We start from the raw sequence: 20,549 nt of genomic DNA, 5'->3' as shown, positions 1-20,549 counted from the left end.
AACATCCGCTTTTCTTAATTTCTTCTCTTCCATTGTCGAACTTACAATATTCATAATACTTTCTTAAAACTTAATTCATATGGATATGTAAAAGGTGTTTCGTAACTTTTATGCGCTTTAGCATGTTAAAAACATGCTAAAGCATGTTTATTATAATATACATTTTGAAAAAAACAGAAATCATTATTAGCTACAATAATCATAAGGATCGGTTCCATATCTTCAATTATTGGCCTATTTTTTGAAATAAAGCTCTTGAATAAATTTTCTAACATGAAAAAAGGAATGGGCTCCCTGTGGTAAAGCCTAAAATAAATTCAGAGGAGAGTCTGAGTCTAGCTTGGCTCAGCAGTAATGGCTGACCGAGCGAGGAAGAACTAGAGAGTGTGGCAAAAAATCCTTTTCCATCGACCGATATCTTATACTTTTAAGGCTTAAAACACAAAATTATTGCTTCTTAATCTCATCTAGCTTTGCTTGCACTATGAGTGGTATTTACGACCACGATGATGGTAAGTTTTAAGCACCTTGTTTTGTTTTCTAGCTGTCAGCCTGTATAATATGCTAGTAAAACTTATGTAATGGCGGTCGGATTGATTTAGATGCAGGTTATGGAGAGGATGAAGGTGAAGATATCACGCCAGATTTGTGGCAGGAAGCATGCTGGATTGTCATTAGTTCGTACTTCGATGAAAAGGGTCTTGTCAGACAACAACTGGATTCGTTCGATGAGTTTATTCAGATGTCAGTGCAAAGAATTGTGGAAGATTCACCAGAGATTGAGTTACAGGCTGAATCACAGCACATGACTGCAGAAACTGAGACTCCTGTAAGATATAATTCACAATATTTTCCAAACTTTCACGACCAGATTATTATTTGTTATTATTATTAGCAGTGTTTTTAACTCTTTCACTCATTTCCTTCGTAGTCATCATCACCAATGTCATGATTGTCATCATCACTAACATAACTTAATTGCATTACTGAGTCCTCTGTATGCACCTATACAAGAAATAGATAATGACGATGATGAGAACTTTATTAATATGCTATTTATATGCCCATAGTTTATTCCCATTACTCTAACATTGTATTTTTCCTAACCATACAAGGCCAAATATGTCCTTAAGTTTGAGCAAATCTACTTGTCTAAACCAACCCACTGGGAAAAAGATGGAGCTCCAAGCCCTATGATGCCCAATGAAGCCAGACTACGAAACTTAACGTAAGATGATGAATTATCTTCTCATTTCTATAGCTGACCAGAATTTGAATAGGGTTTTTGATAAAAATTTTGTGTCCAAGCTGAGGTGGTTTTGTGCATCATAATATTCCTCTAGGATTTTTCAATGTGGGAAACAAATTTTCTGCACAAGTTAAGGGGGTGTCTAGGGTGACAATATTTTGTCAGCACAAACGTTTTGATTTTTCATGCATGTCTATTGTATCAAAGTCTCTGTTAGGAATAATGTATTTTTTTTCTTTCTTTTCTGGCAGTTATTCAGCTCCCTTTTATGTTGACATCACAAAAACTCGAATAAAAGAAAACGAAGAACCACAGACAGTTACACACAGTAAAATGTTCATTGGAAAGATCCCAATCATGTTGAGATCAACATACTGTCTCCTCAGTAATCTCAATGATCGTGACTTAACAGAACTCAATGAATGCCCATTAGATCCTGGAGGATACTTCATCATTAATGGCTCCGAAAAAGTCCTTATTGCGCAGGAGAAAATGGCTACCAATACAGTATATGTATTCTCAAAGAAAGATTCCAAATATTCTTATACTGCAGAGATTCGATCTTGTCTAGAGCATTCATCTCGTCCAACTAGCTCAATGTGGGTGTCGATGTTGGCTAAAGGAAGTCAAGGTGGACGGCGAAGTGCTATTGGTCAGAGGATTGTTGGATCTCTGCCCTACATCAGACAGGAGATTCCTATCATGATTATTTTCAGAGCTCTGGGGTTTGTTGCTGATCGTGATATTTTGGAGCATATTATTTATGACTTTGATGATCAAGAGATGATGGAAATGGTGAGTTTTGTTTTGAAATTAAATTATTTATTTTTTAGACTACCTGTCCTTCACTTGAGTATATTATTGTTACTCAAAGAAGGAGGGGGGGGGGGGGGGATTAAAAAGAAACTTGAGTTGAGTGTTACCACCTCTTGATTGGATCAGACTGTTGTGGTGGAGGTTCTGGGTTTTAGCTTCGGCTGGAGGTATACTTGGGTTTCAAAAGATCTGAGAAAAATGCTGCATTTGCACTAAAAATATCTGCAAATGGTTATAACTTTGCAGTGGCCCAGATGACCACATAAAATGATGGTCCACTCTCATCGTTGTAAAATTTATCATAGTTCAAGCTTACCAAAAAATCATTTTTTGAAAGGTAAAACCATCCCTAGATGAAGCCTTTGTCATCCAAGAACAAAATGTTGCCTTGAACTTCATTGGTTCTCGTGGTGCACGACCAGGAGTAACCAAGGAGAAGCGTATTAAATATGCAAAGGAAATTCTACAGAAGGAAATGTTGCCCCATGTTGGTGTTAGCGATTTCTGTGAGACCAAAAAGGCATACTTCTTAGGGTAAGTGATACAGTACTATCCATGTTGAGGTCATATTTTGATATTAATGTGCCAACATAACTCTATAGATCTTTTTGGTTTTGGCTTGATTTTTCCCCATTTCGGACCACATGAAAATGTGGAAATGAGAAATGGCTGTTTCTAAAGTCCTTGGTTTCTTGGTATTTTTTCAGGTATATGGTTCACAGACTGTTATTGGCAGCTTTAGGAAGACGAGAACTTGATGATCGTGATCACTATGGCAACAAGAGATTAGATCTTGCTGGACCACTGCTTGCTTTCTTGTTTAGAGGGTAAATTGAGTGCTAATTTTTTTTTATTTGTAAAATGTGAGTGAAATTTTGTATTTAGCTAGTAAGAAAACATTTAACTAGCTAAGTTTTGCAAGTATGACCACAGTTTAGAAATTGTAAGACTGAAAAGTTTAGAGCCTGCATCAAGAGTAATGTTTGTCATTTGCCGCTATTGTTTGCTAGTGACTTTGATATCTTCACTAGTGAGAACAAATCTTACTGAGAACCAGGATGACAGTTGTAACTATTTGTCTTGTATGTTGCAGGTTATTCAGAAACCTCATGAAAGAAGTGCGTATGTATGCACAAAAATTTATTGACAGAGGCAAGGTAAAAATGTTTTACTCTTTAAAGAGTGATTTATTTGTATTTTGACCATGTATTATATCCACTAGTGTGAAATGTGATAAATCAAACTAAATAGAGTTTTGCAGGGCTAAAAGTGGTTGCTCAATAGCTGGACACCATGGCTGGCTTCATTAAACCAATCAATGTGACTGGTCAAAAAGGCCAGCTCGAGGCATTTGGCTGGGCATTGCTCATTCATTGATCAGCCATTATTTTTAGCCCATCAAAACCTATTTAGAGTGAATGCTATTTTTTAATGGCATATTCTCGTCTTTTCCTAGGATTTTAATATTGAACTTGCGCTGAAGCCAAAAGTAATAACAGATGGTCTTCGTTACTCCCTTGCTACGGGTAACTGGGGAGACCAGAAGAAAGCCCACTCTTCACGTGCTGGAGTATCTCAAGTATTGAACAGGCTAACATTTGCATCAACACTCTCACATTTACGACGTCTCAATTCTCCAATTGGGAGAGAGGGGAAATTGGCCAAGCCACGTCAGTTACATAATACACATTGGGGTATGATCTGCCCTGCCGAGACTCCTGAAGGTCATGCCGTAGGGCTCGTAAAAAATTTGGCTCTTATGGCTTACATCTCTGTGGGCTCCCAGCCAAGTCCAATCTTAGAATTCATGGAAGAATGGACCATGGAGAACTTGGAAGAAATCACTCCTTCTGCTATTAACAAGTAAGAACATGAGACTCGACCAGAAAGGCCGGCCAGAAATGGTTGACTTTTGTTTAGTTAGGCATTTTACAGCATGACGCCCAAATGTATGACCACAGATAATGTATTTGCATACTTTTGTCTCAGGAATTACGGTCATGACGCCTCCTTGTCATGACGCCCCCACGTATACCATGATGCCCTCAGTCTGTACTACCATGACTCTCCCAGCATAAACCATGACACCCCTAGTCTCTATTAAATTTCTTATTAAATAAGTGTTAATAGAGACTAGGAACGTCATGGTTTATGCTGGGGGCGTCATGGTTGTACAGACTGAGGGCGTCATGGTATACGGGGGGGCGTCATGGCTGGGGACATTAATGACAAGGGGGCATCATGACCGGTTAACTGTCTCAGCCTTTATCCAATCATTTTTGAGCATTGTGCTAAAACATTATCCTGTAACTTGTTCCTGTGCTAATCCTAAATGAATTAATTCTCTCCCTATTACCTTGAGCAGTTTTCATATGAGTGGAAAATGCATGGTATTGCACATACATGCTGCAACACCAAAATGGGTATGGTTCACTCTGGCTTCAGTATGACCGAAAAAATTTAAGAAACATTTTTTTTCCTTCTCATTTGAAAACTTTTCTGTTCTGCTTTTCTGCTGAGCATGTACCTCTTTCTTGAGATAAAAAAACTATATTTTTCTCACTGTTCCTCAGTGCTACCAAGATCTTTGTGAATGGATGTTGGGTTGGTATCCATAGAGATCCTGACCAACTCATGAGTACACTCAGAAAACTGAGACGACGTATGGACATCATTGTATCTGAGGTAAATAAATTGTACAAGAGTTTAATATACAAAAGTAAAAAAAGAATAAAATGAAATAAAAAATAAAATTAAAAAGTTATACAAAACTGAAGAAATATTCCATCCAAGAAATATCAGTATTCCCAATATGGTGGAATTGAAAAAAATTATTTTAACTCAATAGACCTCTTTAGGTTTTTCCATTTCATATCACATGAATTCTCTTGAGAATAAGGTTCTTTGTTTGAGTTGTATATCATATTCTTGTGTCTTCTCACTGTTTAAACAAAGAAGTGATACTCTTGGGAATGACACAAGTTAAGTATTTTATTTATGTGTATCATGCGCAACCATTAAACAAAGAAATTATATCCTAGGAAATGACATATGGTCTGAAATGGGGCAAGATAAAGAGGTCTTTTCCTGGCATATAACAAAATTCAAAAATGAGGAAATTTTAAAAGTTCATAAGCTTGTTGTGAATGCTATAATTGTTGATTTTTCTATTGTTTTTCCCCATTTTCAGGTGTCTATGGTAAGAGATTTCAGAGAAAGAGAAATAAGAATCTATTCTGATGCAGGCCGCATCTGTCGCCCCTTGCTGATTGTGGAGAACCAAAAGCTATTATTAAAGAAGAATCATATTGATATGTTAAAAGAAAGAGAATACAATGACTACAGGTAATTCTATATGTTATCCTACAGTCCTTTCTAGTTTGATACTGTACCTTCTTAATCTGGAATAATGAAGATTAGTATAATTTTAAACTTGAATTTATAATTAAAGAGTTTCGTGCACTGTCATTGGTCGAACTACCAGTGATTTTGAGACAATAATCACTGCTTGAGCGGGGATTTTTAGGTTCTCCAAAGTTTACCAGAGCAGAAGTAATACCAAACCATTTTTTTATCTTGAATTTCATCTTTTCTCTGACATTCAAGTCTAAAATTACTGTATACTAAAACAATTATTCCTTTCAATATTCACTATATCTACCTCACTGCTTGAAGACTCTGACTTGGAAGATAATCTCTTCGCCTTTGGTGAATAATTGTTAAGTAAAGTAAGGGGGAAATGTACACGCCAAGCTTTTTAGGGGGGAATCCTCATACATTGTATATAAAGCGACTACAGATGCATTTGATAATAAGATACATTTGTAAATATTATTTTCCCATTTTCCTCCAATAGTTGGCAAGATCTTGTTGCTGGAGGTATTGTAGAGTACATTGATGTCAATGAGGAAGAAACTGTCATGGTTGCTATGACGCCAGATGAGCTGGTCGAGAAAGGCCAAGCATATTGTTCTACATATACTCACTGTGAGATCCACCCATCGATGATTCTGGGTGTCTGCGCATCTATTATACCATTCCCTGATCATAACCAGGTATGGGTGCCCTATTAAGTGTAACTTTATTGTACAATTGACTTGTGTTTGACTGTTGATTGATTGACATAATTCCAGTCAGTTTTTCTTAGTACTTTTCTGTATAAACCTTCATAACTTAACATCCAAATCAAAAATATTTTACCATTCAACTATACACCTAAGTCCAAAATGGCACACGGCTGAGTGTGTTACATGAAAATGAGGCATCCAGGGCCAAATGCAAAGAAATAATATGGTGTCAATGCAAAGTATACACTTGTTCACTTGTCTTGTTCTGTCTTCCTTTTCTTCTTACATTCAGGATAGCGACAATTTAGCAGCATCAAATTATAAGAAAAATTTGTAAATTTGGTCCTGGATGCCTCGTTTTTAACCAGCCATGTGCCATTTTGGATTTAGGTGTATTCAATCCATATATCAATAGTGAAAGTATTGTATTAGGGGTGAGGTCTTTAATAATATAGGTTTTTTGTACTATAGTCACCTCGTAACACTTACCAGTCCGCTATGGGTAAACAAGCCATGGGTGTGTACATTACAAATTACCATGTACGTATGGACACGCTGGCACATGTGCTTTACTACCCTCAAAAACCACTTGTCACCACCCGATCCATGGAATACCTGAGGTTCAGAGAACTGCCAGCAGGTAAGATAAATAAAACTTCTTTTTCTTAGATGTTAGATGAGTAATTAGCCATTCCGAGTTTGAGGGAAAAGCTGGGTTGAATTGGGACTGTAATGCAGCGTGGGACTGTTTTAGGGGACATATATTCAAGATGCTGTCCAGGGCTCGAAATAGCGGCCTACCAATGGCCAAAAGACAGGCCAAATTTCAGGTTTTGTATACAAAAATAACGATGCACTGCCAAATGAATGATAAAATGACATACAAAATTTACTGGAATGACCTCCTTTTACCTTGATCCTTTACAATGGCAGACTGGGAAAAATTTCTATTTTAAGCCATGCCGTCTATTTCGTCCCCTAAGACAGTCCCACAATACACTGCAATGTCAACTCAACCCAGCTTTTTCCTCAACCTAAGAATGGGTAATTACCTCTGACTAATATTTTATTTGACTACAGGGTGGATTTCATAGGTCAAAGTGACCCAGCACCCATCTTTTCTTAAGGAATTCTTTTCTAAAGAACACTGTCTTTGCTTTACTTAAATCATCTTGTATATGAATTTTGTCAAAACTGTGGTAACCTTTTCTGAATTTCTCAGATCTGCAGGAGGTGCCCAGTAAGAATGGCAGGGTTCTAAGTTTGAGAGTAAAAACCTTTACTTTATGCTATGTTAAAAATTGATTTTTGCTGTTGTTTTTTTTAGGAATCAATGCTATTGTAGCTATTGCATCCTACACTGGTTATAATCAAGAAGATTCTGTCATCATGAATGCTTCAGCCATTGATCGAGGCCTCTACAGGTAAGAAATGAAAACAAAATAGAATAGAACAAATGCCATTTCCTCTAAAACAATTAAAAAGTCAGTACTTTAATATATATTAGAGTGCTCAGCTTTCAAAAACCAATGCTACTGGAAATTTTTACAGCATATGGTGTAGCCAAATAACATGAATAAGCTTCCAGTTTCATGAGTTATCTGGGCCTGGGAGCCTTGAAATGTGCTCTAAATGTCAATAAATCTTGTAGTCTTTTTAAAAAAAATTATGTTTTATAGGTCTGTTTTCTACCGATCATATCGTGATCAAGAATCAAAAAAAGGTCTTGATCAAGAGGAAACATTTGAGAAACCTACAAGAGACCAAGTATCAGGTTAGTGGAACAAACATAAAAAATGTTTCATATGATGGCAAGTTTGGGTAAGGGGGGATCAAGCCCACTGCCACAGCAATAAGAGACTGAAGAAATAGAAACACATGCATGTGCTGAGTGCAGTTGTGAAGAGGCATGATGCATACTTTGCACAGCACAGCAAGTTTTTTTTCTTTCACAAAATACAAATTAGAGTAGCTCTATTCAAGACACGGATGAAAAAATAGAAAGTGTTCAAGCATGCTGGCATTCTCTCAGTTATTTATTATTATTTATTTATTATTTATTTAAACATATTACTCAATACATTAACTGAAAAAGCAAAATAATTGCTTATTTAGGGGGTCTATGTAAAACTTTTGCACAATAACCAACGAAAGGTGTGAAAATAGAAAAAGAAAAGCACAAAAGTACAAAGTTATTTTTAGTTATTTTATAATGCAAATAATGGGACATTTGCATGATGGTGTCATTTGACTCCCACTACCAAGATGCTTCACAAATTTTCTTTCTTATTTAAATTTGTATTCCCTCATAAGAATAGTAAGACAGTTGGTGCTAATTAACTTAACAAAAGAAAGTGTACAAGGGAGTCTGGTAGTAGAGGTCATTAACGCCATCATGCAAACGTTCTATTATCATTGCCGATTAAAGACTTTGTGCTTGTTGTTCAGAGGATTAGTAACCAGTTGTGTTATAACTATTGTATATTATATTGATTCTATTTCAGGGATGAGAAATGCTGTCTATGACAAGCTGGATGAAGATGGTCTCATTGCTCCCGGTATACGTGTCAGTGGTGACGATGTCATTGTTGGGAAGACCAGTACCCTCCCTGATAATGATGATGAGGTAATACAAAACAATATTAAAGCCAACTATTAACATAATAATGGTAATAAAGTGCGTACCATATATCCATTTTAAAAAATTGCACAAATTTGCTAAAATTAGTAAGTTCAGTAGACCTCAGTAGACCTTAGACCTATTAACCTTTGTTATAATTTGTCAATTTTGTTAGTTAACTTTTTTACGGATATATGGTAAGCACTCTAATGGAAACTTCTTATGTAGCACTTTTTACAGTCTCTTCAATTTGCTTTAAATTTATGACTAGTGGAGGACTTTACGCACTATATATAAGGTGCTATTAGAAGCAGTGCAGCTCGCAATCATCAGTGAATTGTTAGTATATTAGTGTATATTATGTCTCCAATTGGGATAGGCTGTAGTAGTTTGTAGTCACAAACATCAATACTGAATTTTTTTTGGTTTTACCTGGTAGTTGGAAGGAACAGCAAGAAAGTATAGCAAGAAAGATGCAAGTACCTTCCTCAGACCAAGCGAAACTGGTATTGTGGACCAGGTAGGCAAGGCTCTATCTTAGTGCTATTCTTAATAAATTATAAATAAAAATCATTTATATGGGAAGAAAATGTCATAGCAATATCATACAGGCCTAAAAATGATGGTCAGTCAATGGACAATAATGTATGGCCAAATGCCACTTAAATAAATCACTTTTTCATAGTGGGATACAAATTCAGTAAATGTATGCTGGTTTCCAATTTGTCGTCATTAAATATTCTATACATACGAATCTTGACTCGCATGTTGATTTTTAAGGAGGGAGGAAGCTGGAAAACCTGGAAAAACTCAATTCACATATTTATATGATCCAGTCTGAGCTGGGACTCAAACCCAGACCACAGCAGTGAGCGATAAATTATTATGCTACCCATGGCAAGTGATCTTGACTGGTCACGTATTGATTAGTTGAAGGTAACAAGTTGTCATGTCTAACCAATGAGTAGCTTTTATTTTTAGCGCTGATGATAGGTCAATCAAAAATGATTAAACGTTTCTTTCTCCAATCATTATCTAATCCACTCCACATTGATTTCAGGTGATGGTTACTATTAACCAAGAAGGTTATAAGTTCACTAAAATCAAGGTGAGCAAAAAACACTGTAGAACAAGATTCTGTGTAAAGTAAATTGAATTCTGTGTAGGGGCATTTGCCATTCTACTTCATGAAATGAAATGGCACTATTCCATAATAAAGTCTAAGGTTAGGGTTTTTTGGGTTCGGGTTCGGGTTCCAGGATGTTATAATTGATAATGAATAAATTATAATTGAATAGTGCCATTTCACGTAGTCTTGCATAAAGTACTAACCAGCATTTTGCACCATTTGCAACAAGTTTCATGACTGGTTCCAAGAACAATACATAAGATTAAAATGACAATAGATTGGTCTTCATAACAATTAAACAAAACTCAACCTAACGAATTAGTAGCTTTACTATGAGGCAATCCAAATGCCGCTTACGAATTGTGAAGTCTTACTACTGTGCAAAGCTTTTGATACGGATCTAACTGAGCACTCTTCTCTCCAGGTCCGATCTGTACGAGTACCCCAGATTGGTGACAAGTTTGCTAGTCGGCATGGACAGAAGGGAACTTGTGGAATAACCTATCGACAGGAGGTATGTACCTGCACAATGAATAGGACCCAACACCTAGAACAGTGGATAACGCAATGCATTGGATAAATCCTTTTCCAGTGGATAAATTTATTGGATAAAAGCATCGACTTATCCACTAGATAAAGATTTATCTATCGGATAGGGCTATTCACCCTTCGTACAACTGGGCCCAAGGGGTATCTCAATTTGAGAGGGTGAAAAATCATAACTTGTTGTTAATTATTGACAAACCTTTTCAATAAACAACTAGTTATTATCAAACCCTGAAACAATAATATTGGTTCATTTTGATTGAGAGAGGAAAACCAAAGAACCCAGAGAAAAACCCTTGAATTAGGCTTAACTTACTAACATTAGCTACATGGGCTACTATACTTTTGGATTGTAGTAGATCTTTTTGGCTTGGGCAAATTGTTTCCCATTAGAGGCATGTGTCATTCTCTAGAGTATTCTTCTTTGTTTAACGGTTATAGATACAACTCAAACAAAGAATCTTAGTCAAGAGAATGACATGTGGTCTGAAATGGGAAAATTGCACCAAGAGGAAAAGTTCTATTGATAGCAATAAATGGATTTTGTAATGAATTTCTCTCACTTGTTGGTAATAGTATTATTGTCTTTTCCAGGACATGCCGTTCACGTGTGAAGGGTTAAGCCCTGATGTTATCATCAACCCACATGCTATTCCCAGTCGTATGACAATTGGTCACTTGATTGAGTGCCTGCAAGGAAAGGTTGGTTCTTGTCATAATAATCTGTTGTTGCCATGGTAATGGGTTGACATGGTAATGGTTTCTATGGTTACATTACCATGTTGATATAGAAACCACCCTTGTGGTCATTTACAAGTATAGCTAAATGGAAATTGCAAACCTTTTTTTTGTTACATATTTGAAATTACAATAAAAGACAAGCGAATAGAGGTTTTACACCATCATGGTAGAATGATGGCAGCCATGTTAGATGGCAGGAACAATACGATCGTTTTACATGAGAAAGAATTCAGTTCCCAAGAGCAAAGGGATTTTGTTGTTCTGCCTTCTAACCACAGGCAGTCCAAGCTGTATTATGGGCGCCGGCACGTGATGGTGCAAAGCTTCTTTAAACAATTTCATCACAACTTGTTGTACTTTCCCAATAGATCCCTTGCACTAAATCTCAAAGAAATGGGGCTCAAAGAAATATAAAATTCTAACATCATAAAAGATTTTAATCTTCACAGAAAAGGAATTATTTTGACTTGACCCACAGATTAGGAATTACTATAAAGGGTGGTCTATATGTAAGCAGCAAATAGATTAAGTTGTTTCAATATTTCAAAACATTTCAGGTTTCTGCCAATAAGGGAGAGATTGGTGATGCCACTCCCTTTAATGATGCCGTCAATGTACAGAAGATCTCTCAACTTCTAAATGATTATGGCTACCACCTTCGAGGGAATGAGGTATGAATATGCTAGTAATAATTAGTATTAGAAGGAAGCCATGATAGAGATTTGATCCTTGCTTTGTTGTAATATTGAAAGCTTGGACCTACAGTCATTAAGCTGTTTTTTCACCAATTTTTAGATTTTTGTGTGTGAGTGGCATCCCCCAAATCCCACTGTCCCCTCTTCCTGGTAAACAATGAACCGCCCAAAAGATGCTTATAGAGGACAATAACTTTGTAACCAATTTTTTTCCATCAAGTGTAAATTGATTTTGAAGTGCATGTTGCTGATACTCAAGTTAACTTATTGTAGTATTACTCCAATAATAACTGGACTTCAAGATTTCTCTAATATCGCACTTGTTCTCTGTTGGTTATAGGTTTTATACAGTGGATTTACTGGTCGCAAACTCAACACACAAGTGTTTCTTGGACCAACATACTATCAGCGTCTCAAACACATGGTGGACGACAAGATCCATTCTAGAGCTCGTGGGCCACTTCAGATATTAACCAGGCAGCCTATGGAAGGCAGATCACGGTAAGATGTTCATGTCATTTCTTACAATCATTGTAATGGCAGTGTGTGTGTGTTGGATTAAACAGAATTTGTAGTTCCTGTTGGTTGAACTGGTAAAATAATTGTGTGTTTGATGTCTTTTTTCTGATTGATTTGTGCTGCACTATACTTATATTGATTACAATTCAATTACATTTCATTCTGCTGCACTATGCAATTCTGGACTATTTTGATAGTTCTAAAGAAAGCTTGCAATGCAATTAGACTTAACCTGTCTTGGTGCAATACTCTTCAATAACAGACCAACATCATTTCTTCTTTTTTTGTTTGCACATCGAAAGACAGATGATTATGGTTACATCTCAAACAAAAAAATCCTATTCTCAAGAGAATAACACATGGTCTGAAACAGGCAAATTAGGTCTACTGAATGTTTCCACTCACAGTAATTATCATAATTGATTTGTTTTATATTATCCACTTTAAAGTGATGGTGGTCTTCGGTTTGGAGAGATGGAACGTGATTGTATGATCGCCCATGGAGCAGCACAATTCCTAAATGAACGTCTCTTTGAGGTTTCTGACCCTTACAGCTGTCATGTATGTAACCTTTGTGGGCTCATTGCCATCGCCAACTTAAGGAATAACACCTTTGAGTGCCGAGGATGCAAAAACAAAACACAGATTTCAAGAATTCGTTTGCCATATGCAGCCAAGTTGTTATTCCAAGAGCTAATGTCCATGAGTATAGCGCCAAGAATGATGGTTTGTGATCCAGTCAAGTGAGCTACTTTATTGCTAGAAGATCTAGAATAATTTGTATCAGTCACCATTAGACAGTTTCTTTACTGTCAGATCAAAGCATTCTTCCCTAAAACCAGTACATAGATTCAACCAGTGCTTTATTTATCAATTCTAACACACCTTCAAACATTTTCATCATTTTTGTGCAACCCACAATATATACCGTTAATCTTGTTTTAATAAATTGTGCAACAACAAAACAAACGTATTCAATTTGTGATATTTTTCAAAAGTGGGTTAGCCTCAAAACTGATAAAAATTATGCTTGGTTTATAGGTGTTCCTAATAATCTTTCATTAATTCCCAATAATTTCAAATAGATATTGACTACTCACAAAACATTACCCCCCACGAAAGTCATTTTAGACCCATTTTGGCCAAAAAGCATGGACTATAGCCCATGGTTTTGCTCGATTTTGGGTGATTTTTCACTTTCCTCAAAAATTATCCCATGTTGAAAAAGGGTCAATTTTGGCCTAATTTAACCAAAACGTATGGACTATAGCCCATGGTTTTGCTCAATTTTGGGTGATTTTAGGTATTTTTTGACTTCCCTTCAAAATTCACTCTTTTTGGAAAAGGGTCTATTTTGGCCAAAAAGCATGAACTGTAGCCCATGGTTTTGATGGATTTTTGGTGTTTTTAGGTATTTTTTGACTTCCCTTCAAAATTCACTCTTTTTGGAAAAGGGTCTATTTTTGGCCTATTTTGAACAAAAAGCATGGACTTATAGCCCATGGTTTTGATCACTTTTGGGTGTTTTTTCGATTGCCTTAAAAATTAACCCAATTTTGAAAAAGGGTCTATTTTGGCCCATTTTGGGCAAAAAGCATGGACTATAGCCCATGGTTTTGATCACTTTTGGGTGTTTTTTTACTTTCATCAAAAAATATCCCATGGTTTTGATATTTTTTACTTCCTTCCAAGAAGATCACAATTTGGAAAACGCTCATTTTTGGCCAAAAACCATCATTCCAATGAATTTTGGTTGTTTTTTAAACCTCCATCAAAAATTATACCAGTTTGAAAATTGGTCATTTTGGGCCTATTTTGGCCAAAACGCATGGACTATAGCCCATGGTTCTGATGGATTTTTGGTGTTTTTAGGTATTTTTTGACTTCCCTTCAAAATTCACTCTTTTTGGAAAAGGGTCTATTATGGCCTATTTTGGTCAAAAGGCATGGACTATAGCCCATGGTTTTGCTCGATTTTGGGTGTTTTTTCACTTTCCTCAAAAATTATCCCATGTTGAGAAAGGGTCAATTTTGGCCTAATTTAACCAAAAAGCATAGACTATAGCCTATGGTTTTGATCACTTTTGGGTGTTTTTTTTTACTTTCCTCAAAAATTATCCCATGTTGAAAAAGGGTCAATTTTGGCCTAATTTAACCAGAAAGCATAGACTATAGCCCATGGCTTTGATCACTTTTGGGTGTTTTTTCAATTCCCTTAAAAATTAATGCAATTTTGAAATGGGTCAATTTTGGCCCATTTTGGGAAAAAAGCATGGACTATAGCCCATGGTTTTGCTCAATTTTGGGTATTTTTAGGTATTTTTTGACTTCCCTTCAAAATTCACTCTTTTTGGAAAAGTGTCTATTTTGGACTATTTTGGCCAAAAAGCATGGACTATAGCCCATGGTTTTGATCACTTTTGGGTGTTTTTTTTTTACTTTTCTCAAAAATTATCCCATGTTGAAAAAGGGTCTATTTTGGGCAATTTTGGCCAAAAAGCATTGACTATAGCCCATGGATTTGATCACTTTTGGGTGTTTTTTTACTTTTCTCAAAAATTATCCAATTTTGAAAAAGAGTCTATTTTGGCCCATTTTTGGCACAAAGCATTGACTATAGCCCATGGTTTTGATCACTTTTGAGTGTTTTTTCACTTCCCTTAAAAATTAATCCAATTTTGAAATGGGTCAATTTTGGCCCATTTTGGGCAAAAAGCATTGACTATAGCCCATGGTTTTGCTCGATTTTGGGTGTTTTTAGGTATTTTTTGACTTCCCTTCAAAATTCACTCTTTTTGGAAAAGGGTCCATTTTGGACTATTTTGGCCAAAAAGCATGGACTATATATAGCCCATGGTTTTGATCACTTTTGGGTGTTTTTTTACTTTTCTCAAAAATTATCCCATGTTGAAAAAGGGTCTATTTTGGGCAATTTTGGCCAAAAAGCATTGACTATAGCCCATGGATTTGATCACTTTTGGGTGTTTTTTTTCAATTGCCTTAAAAATTAATTCAATTTTGAAAAAGGGTCTATTTTGGCCCATTTTTGGCACAAAGCATTGACTATAGCCCATGGTTTTGCTCGATTTTGGGTGTTTTTAGGTATTTTTTGACTTCCCTTCAAAATTCACTCTTTTTGGAAAAGGGTCTATTTTGGACTATTTTGGCCAAAAGGCATGGACTATAGCCCATGGTTTTGATTGATCTTTGGCGTTTTTTTCAATTCCCTTCAAAATTCACTCTTTTTGGAAAAGGGTCTATTTAGGGCAATTTTGGCCAAAAAGCATGGACTATAGCCCATGGTTTTGCTTGATTTTGGGTGTTTTTAGGTCTTTTTTCACTTTCCTCAAAAATTATCCCATGTTGAAAAGGGTCAATTTTGCCCTAGTTTGGGCAAAAAGCATGGATTATAGCCCATGGTTTTGATCACTTTTGGGTGTTTTTTCAATTCCCTTATCAATTATCCCAATTTGAAAAAGGGTCATTTTTGGCCCATTTTGGCCAAAAAGAATGGACTATAGCCCATGGTTTTGCTCGATTTTGGGTGTTTTTAGGTATTTTTTGACTTCCCTTCAAAATTCACTCTTTTTGGAGAAGGGCCTATTTGGGCCTATTTTTGGCCAAAAAGAATGGAGTATAGCCCATGGTTTTACTCGATTTTGAGTATTTTTAGATATTTTTTGACTTCTGTTTAAAATTCACTTTTTTGGAAAAGGGTGAATTTTGGCCTATTTTGGCCAAAAAGCGTGGACTATAGCCCATTGTTTTTCTCGATTTTGGGTGTTTTTAGGTATTTTTTGATATACCAGTTGCGCTTAGGGATTCGAGTTCTGCTTTGGGTTTGTCTTTGGATCCCAACGAACCAACAAGGCAAACATCAATATAAGGTATATGAGGTTACCTCTGATCACAGTTCTGTGCCTATGAAGTAAAAGGTGCTTTCGCTTGTGCGCATGGGCATCTATCGTTTTATCATAGGTCATGTGACTTTTAATTTTTGCACCATACTCTCACCTCCTGCGTTTAATACACACCAGCATCCTTTTACATTTTCATGTTTTTGCTAAAGCCATCTCTTCCATTCTTAACTTGTAACAACCTCATTCCTGATGCTCTGCAACCTGCGCTGTTGTATGATAATTTTCTCCCATATCGATAGTTAACCCGGCGCCACCCGGAGTCCATGCAAAACTATTGTTCTCAAGACCAAAACTATATTCACCATTCCGTAATTTAATAAGTTACATCGGATTGCCGAAATTAGTCATGATATTGGCGATGATGTAAGGTTTCTGGAATATAAAAGTCGTAAAACGCAATGGCCCAACTGCCCAACAGCCAAACGACCCAACAGCCCAGCGACCCAACAGCCCAACAAACACAACAGCCCAGCGACCCAACAGCCCAACGACCCAACAGCCCAACGAACAAACAGTCCAATAGCCCAACGAACAAACAGCCCAATAGCCCAACGAACAAACAGCCCAATAGCCCAACGAACAAATAGCCCAACGAACAAATAGCCCAATAGCCCAATAAACAGCCCAATAGCCCAACGAACAAATAGCCCAATAGCCCAATAAATAGCCCAATAAATAGCCCAATAAATAGCCCAATAAATAGCCCAATAAGTAGCCCAATAGCCCAATAAATAGCCCAATAAGTAGCCAAATAGCCCAATAAGTAGCCCAATAAGTAGCCCAATAGCCCAATAAGTAGCCCAATAGCCCAATAAGTAGCCCAATAGCCCAATAAGTAGCCCAATAAGTAGCCCAATAGCCCAATAAGTAGCCCAATAAGTAGCCCAATAGCCCAACAGGGTTATATCGTCGTGTACGGGAATTGTCAAGGAATTTCTATTCAAATTCAAATTTCAAGTAATCGGCTAGTAATCGTACCCTACGATAGCATAAATTAAACTATAATAAATATTTACGTGCACGCGCTGATGATACATCGTTTAAATATGACTAAAAATGAGACCACCCAACCGAATTCACTTCGTGGTCTAGGGGTTAGGTTTAGGGTTGGGGTTGGCATTGTAGTAGTTCTTTGGTGCCGAAGGTACCGAGTTCGATTCTTGGTGTCTTCACTTAATTTTTTTTCTAAGTGAGGAGAACCAAAATTTCTAAGTCCCACTCGTGTGTTCGGAAACCTATGACGTACTTCGTTAATCCGTACACGACGATAGTACCCCCAACAGCCCAACAGCCCAATTTTTTCACTTTCATTATCAATTATCCTAATTTGAAAAAGGGTCATTTTTGGCCCATTTTGGCCAAAAAGGATGGACTCATGGTTTTGATCGTCTTTTGGTATTTTTTCACTTATATTAATAATAATTGCAAATTTGGAAAAGGGTCATTTTAGGCCTATTTTGGCTATAGAGCATGGACTTTAGTACATGAATTTGATAGGTTGTGTGTTGATTTTTACCGTTTTACGTAACAAGTAACAAAACCTAATCTGTTACATAACTTAATGCAGTTACATAACACGTAAAATAACATTTCTATAACACATTACTTAACAACCCTGTTACATAACGCAATCATTCAAATTATTTTTTCCCAATTTCTTTTTGTGGACTGGTGGTTTTGGATGGTAAAAGGTATATACTAGTATCATACTAATCTTATCATACCAATCATACTGCGCATGAGCAGGGTATTACTTTCGGCAAAATGGCTTGGCATCCTAATGCGCACATTATTATATTATTATTTGTAGGCAGATATTATTTTGCAGTCATGTTGACCAATGAAAATGATGGAAAAAAATGATTTGAATGATAACTAACCTCATTTACTCACATAGAATTGCTGAATCACGGTCATGACGCCCCCACGTATACCTTGACGCCCCCAGTCTGTACTACCATAGCGCCCCCAGCGTAAACCATGACGCCCCTAGTCTCTATTAACACTTACTTAAGAAGAAGTTTAACAGTATAAATCCAAGAACGACCAAAAAAAAATAACGAAAAGGAAAAACGATGACAACAAAATTTTGATGAATATTTCACGGCAGTCGTGCATGCAAAGCAAGAACAAGGCAAAAACTTTCGTAAAATACAAACCTACATTTAGTTTAACTTCACAAGTGCAAGAGACAGATTTAATAAATCAAAATAATAAATTTCTTTGTCAGTATGCTCTTTGCGTGAACGTTTTTGAATATACTTTTTGAGTGAGTGAAAGACAGTTTATGTAAATACGAGGTCTTCTAACGACAAAAACTTATTTTATGTAATTGTACTCGCAGGAAAAGCTAAATGAATGGCTGATATTTGGTGTAATGTGTGATTCCTTTTCAATTTTCATTTAACTTTAAAACAAACTAAGCTTATCTGTATGGAAATATTGAAAAAGTTCTTTAATTATCCACCGATCCGAGGCCATCGAAACTGTTATCTAGAAAGTAAAAACATGATTTTTCGCCAAAAACACCTGAATTATTGAAGATTACTCTGTGATCCATCTTTGACTACATAAATAATAGTTATTCCTGTTGTTCTTGGTCTTAATTTTTTCCAAGGCCGACGTTTTCTGTACTTTTGAGTATTTTGCTTTTGAAACCCGCGGGAATCCCTCGATGCAGATGCGCAGTAAGTGTGCGCGCTGACAATAGTAGGCACCATCCTTAACTCCTAAATTCAGCTATATCATGTTCTGGAGCTAATTATTAATGACAAAATTCAAGAAGTACATCGCTTACCCGGGGGGGTACTCCGCCAGAATTTGGGTAGGGGTGTTCCGCTGGGATTCTGAAAGGGGTACCCTGTTTATGACAAAAAAACCCAAATTTGTAGACCCTGTTTATGACAAAAGATATAACTAATTGCACTGAGTTCCCGTTTCAATTATCATGTCATCTCACGTATCATTTTTTTACGACCATAATAACCAGTTTCGGTCAATACGAAAGTAGAATCCCTGAATATGACAGGAAACTCAGGAAGAACTTGGACCTTGAGTGAAATTGCATACCCTGTTTATGACAAGAAGCTCGAGAAACCATACCCTGTTCAGCGGATCATCCCCGTATAGTCCATATATGGGAGTACCCCCCCCCCCCCCCCCGGGGTCGCTTAACAGAGATTTAGCGTTCGCCAGCTTGTAGGTATCTTTTTTAACTCGTGGATACGCGAAGCGTAGAAACGAGTTATTTAAAACCGTAATGTTCGTGAAACAACTCCAATAGTGTTCGATTTACATGGGTTCGTGGCGCCATATTATCATTATCGTTAAACTTCTTATTAAATAAGTGTTAATAGAGACTAGGGGCGTCATGGTTTACGCTGGGGGCGTCATGGTAGTACAGACTGGGGGCGTCATGGTATACGTGGGGCCGTTATGGCTGGGGGCGTCATGACAAGGGGGCGTCATGACCGGTTACCGAATTGCTTACCCTTGGGGGAAAATTTTGTTGTCAATGATCTGATATGACCTTAAATTATACAAAAAGTTATTTTAGAGAGAAATACCATTTTCAAATAAACATGTGTATGAAGAAAGGAATACCTTTGTTGTGTAATAATCCATAAAGCCATTCACTTTTATCAAACATAAGAGTGCGGATTTTACGGGCTGCTTTAGGGGACATATTTCCAAGATGTCATTAAAACAGACTCAAAATGCGTTGCAAAGCCAACTCAACCATTTCTTTTACTCAACCATGGAATAGATAATAGAAGTCCAGTTGTGTAGACTTTAGCTGGTTGACGTTTTATAAATTGACTTATATGCCCTCATTGCACATTTTTTTCTCCTTACAATCTCTAGGCGAGTAAAATAACTTGCAATTGATTAGTGATAACAAATAAATTTCCTACCTCTGGAAAGGTAAACAGCTAAGTAGCCCAGGTCCTGATGTCACAGTCAATTCATACTGCCAAGGATAAATGGAGAATTAAGTTGTGAACAGCAGTGACCACAAATGCACAAGTAGCAACAACAGCAGCAGCAGCAACAGCAGCAGCAGAAACAATAGCAGCAGCAGCAACAACAGCAGCAGCAGCAACAGCAGCAACAACAGCAGCAACAACAACAGCAGCAGCAACAGCAACAGCAACAGCAGCAACAACAGTACCAATACAAACAAGAATATAATAATCAGGGCTTAAAATAACAGCTGGTCATTAGACAATGTCCAGCCAGAATAGACC

At 36.8% G+C, this 20,549-nt stretch overlaps 1 protein-coding gene across 1 annotated transcript; it reads left to right on the top strand.

The window, feature by feature from the left end:
• Nucleotides 1–330: 330 nt before the first annotated feature.
• Nucleotides 331–19,902, top strand: LOC116297211 (DNA-directed RNA polymerase II subunit RPB2). The gene is made up of 22 exons (XM_031705393.2): nucleotides 331–512; nucleotides 603–829; nucleotides 1,116–1,228; nucleotides 1,501–2,044; nucleotides 2,403–2,599; nucleotides 2,773–2,892; nucleotides 3,159–3,222; nucleotides 3,522–3,928; nucleotides 4,639–4,750; nucleotides 5,256–5,410; nucleotides 5,922–6,120; nucleotides 6,604–6,772; nucleotides 7,460–7,556; nucleotides 7,812–7,906; nucleotides 8,637–8,758; nucleotides 9,192–9,272; nucleotides 9,813–9,860; nucleotides 10,306–10,395; nucleotides 11,022–11,129; nucleotides 11,726–11,839; nucleotides 12,204–12,364; nucleotides 12,832–19,902. The coding sequence occupies exons 1-22, from the start codon at nucleotides 485–487 to the stop codon at nucleotides 13,127–13,129; spliced, it is 3,549 nt and encodes a 1,182-aa protein (XP_031561253.2). The 5' UTR covers nucleotides 331–484; the 3' UTR covers nucleotides 13,130–19,902.
• Nucleotides 19,903–20,549: the final 647 nt, after the last annotated feature.

Source organism: Actinia tenebrosa, unplaced genomic scaffold (genome assembly GCF_029948245.1).
Source record: "Actinia tenebrosa isolate PJP-AT-01 unplaced genomic scaffold, QUT_ActTen_1.0 PGA_scaffold0__85_contigs__length_37466705, whole genome shotgun sequence".
NCBI classification, from domain to species: Eukaryota; Metazoa; Cnidaria; class Anthozoa; order Actiniaria; family Actiniidae; genus Actinia; species Actinia tenebrosa.
The sequence above is the reverse complement of the archived record's forward strand: the minus strand, read 5'-3'. Positions and strand labels throughout refer to the sequence as shown.

Bases quoted from the DNA above. Each gene is read 5' to 3' on its own strand.
- LOC116297211 (XM_031705393.2), top strand. From the start codon at position 485: ATGAGTGGTATTTACGACCACGATGATG. The intron at 6,773-7,459 runs GTAAGATAAATA...TGTTTTTTTTAG, and splicing joins GTTCAGAGAACTGCCAGCAG to GAATCAATGCTATTGTAGCT. The intron at 9,861-10,305 runs GTGAGCAAAAAA...TCTTCTCTCCAG, and splicing joins ATAAGTTCACTAAAATCAAG to GTCCGATCTGTACGAGTACC.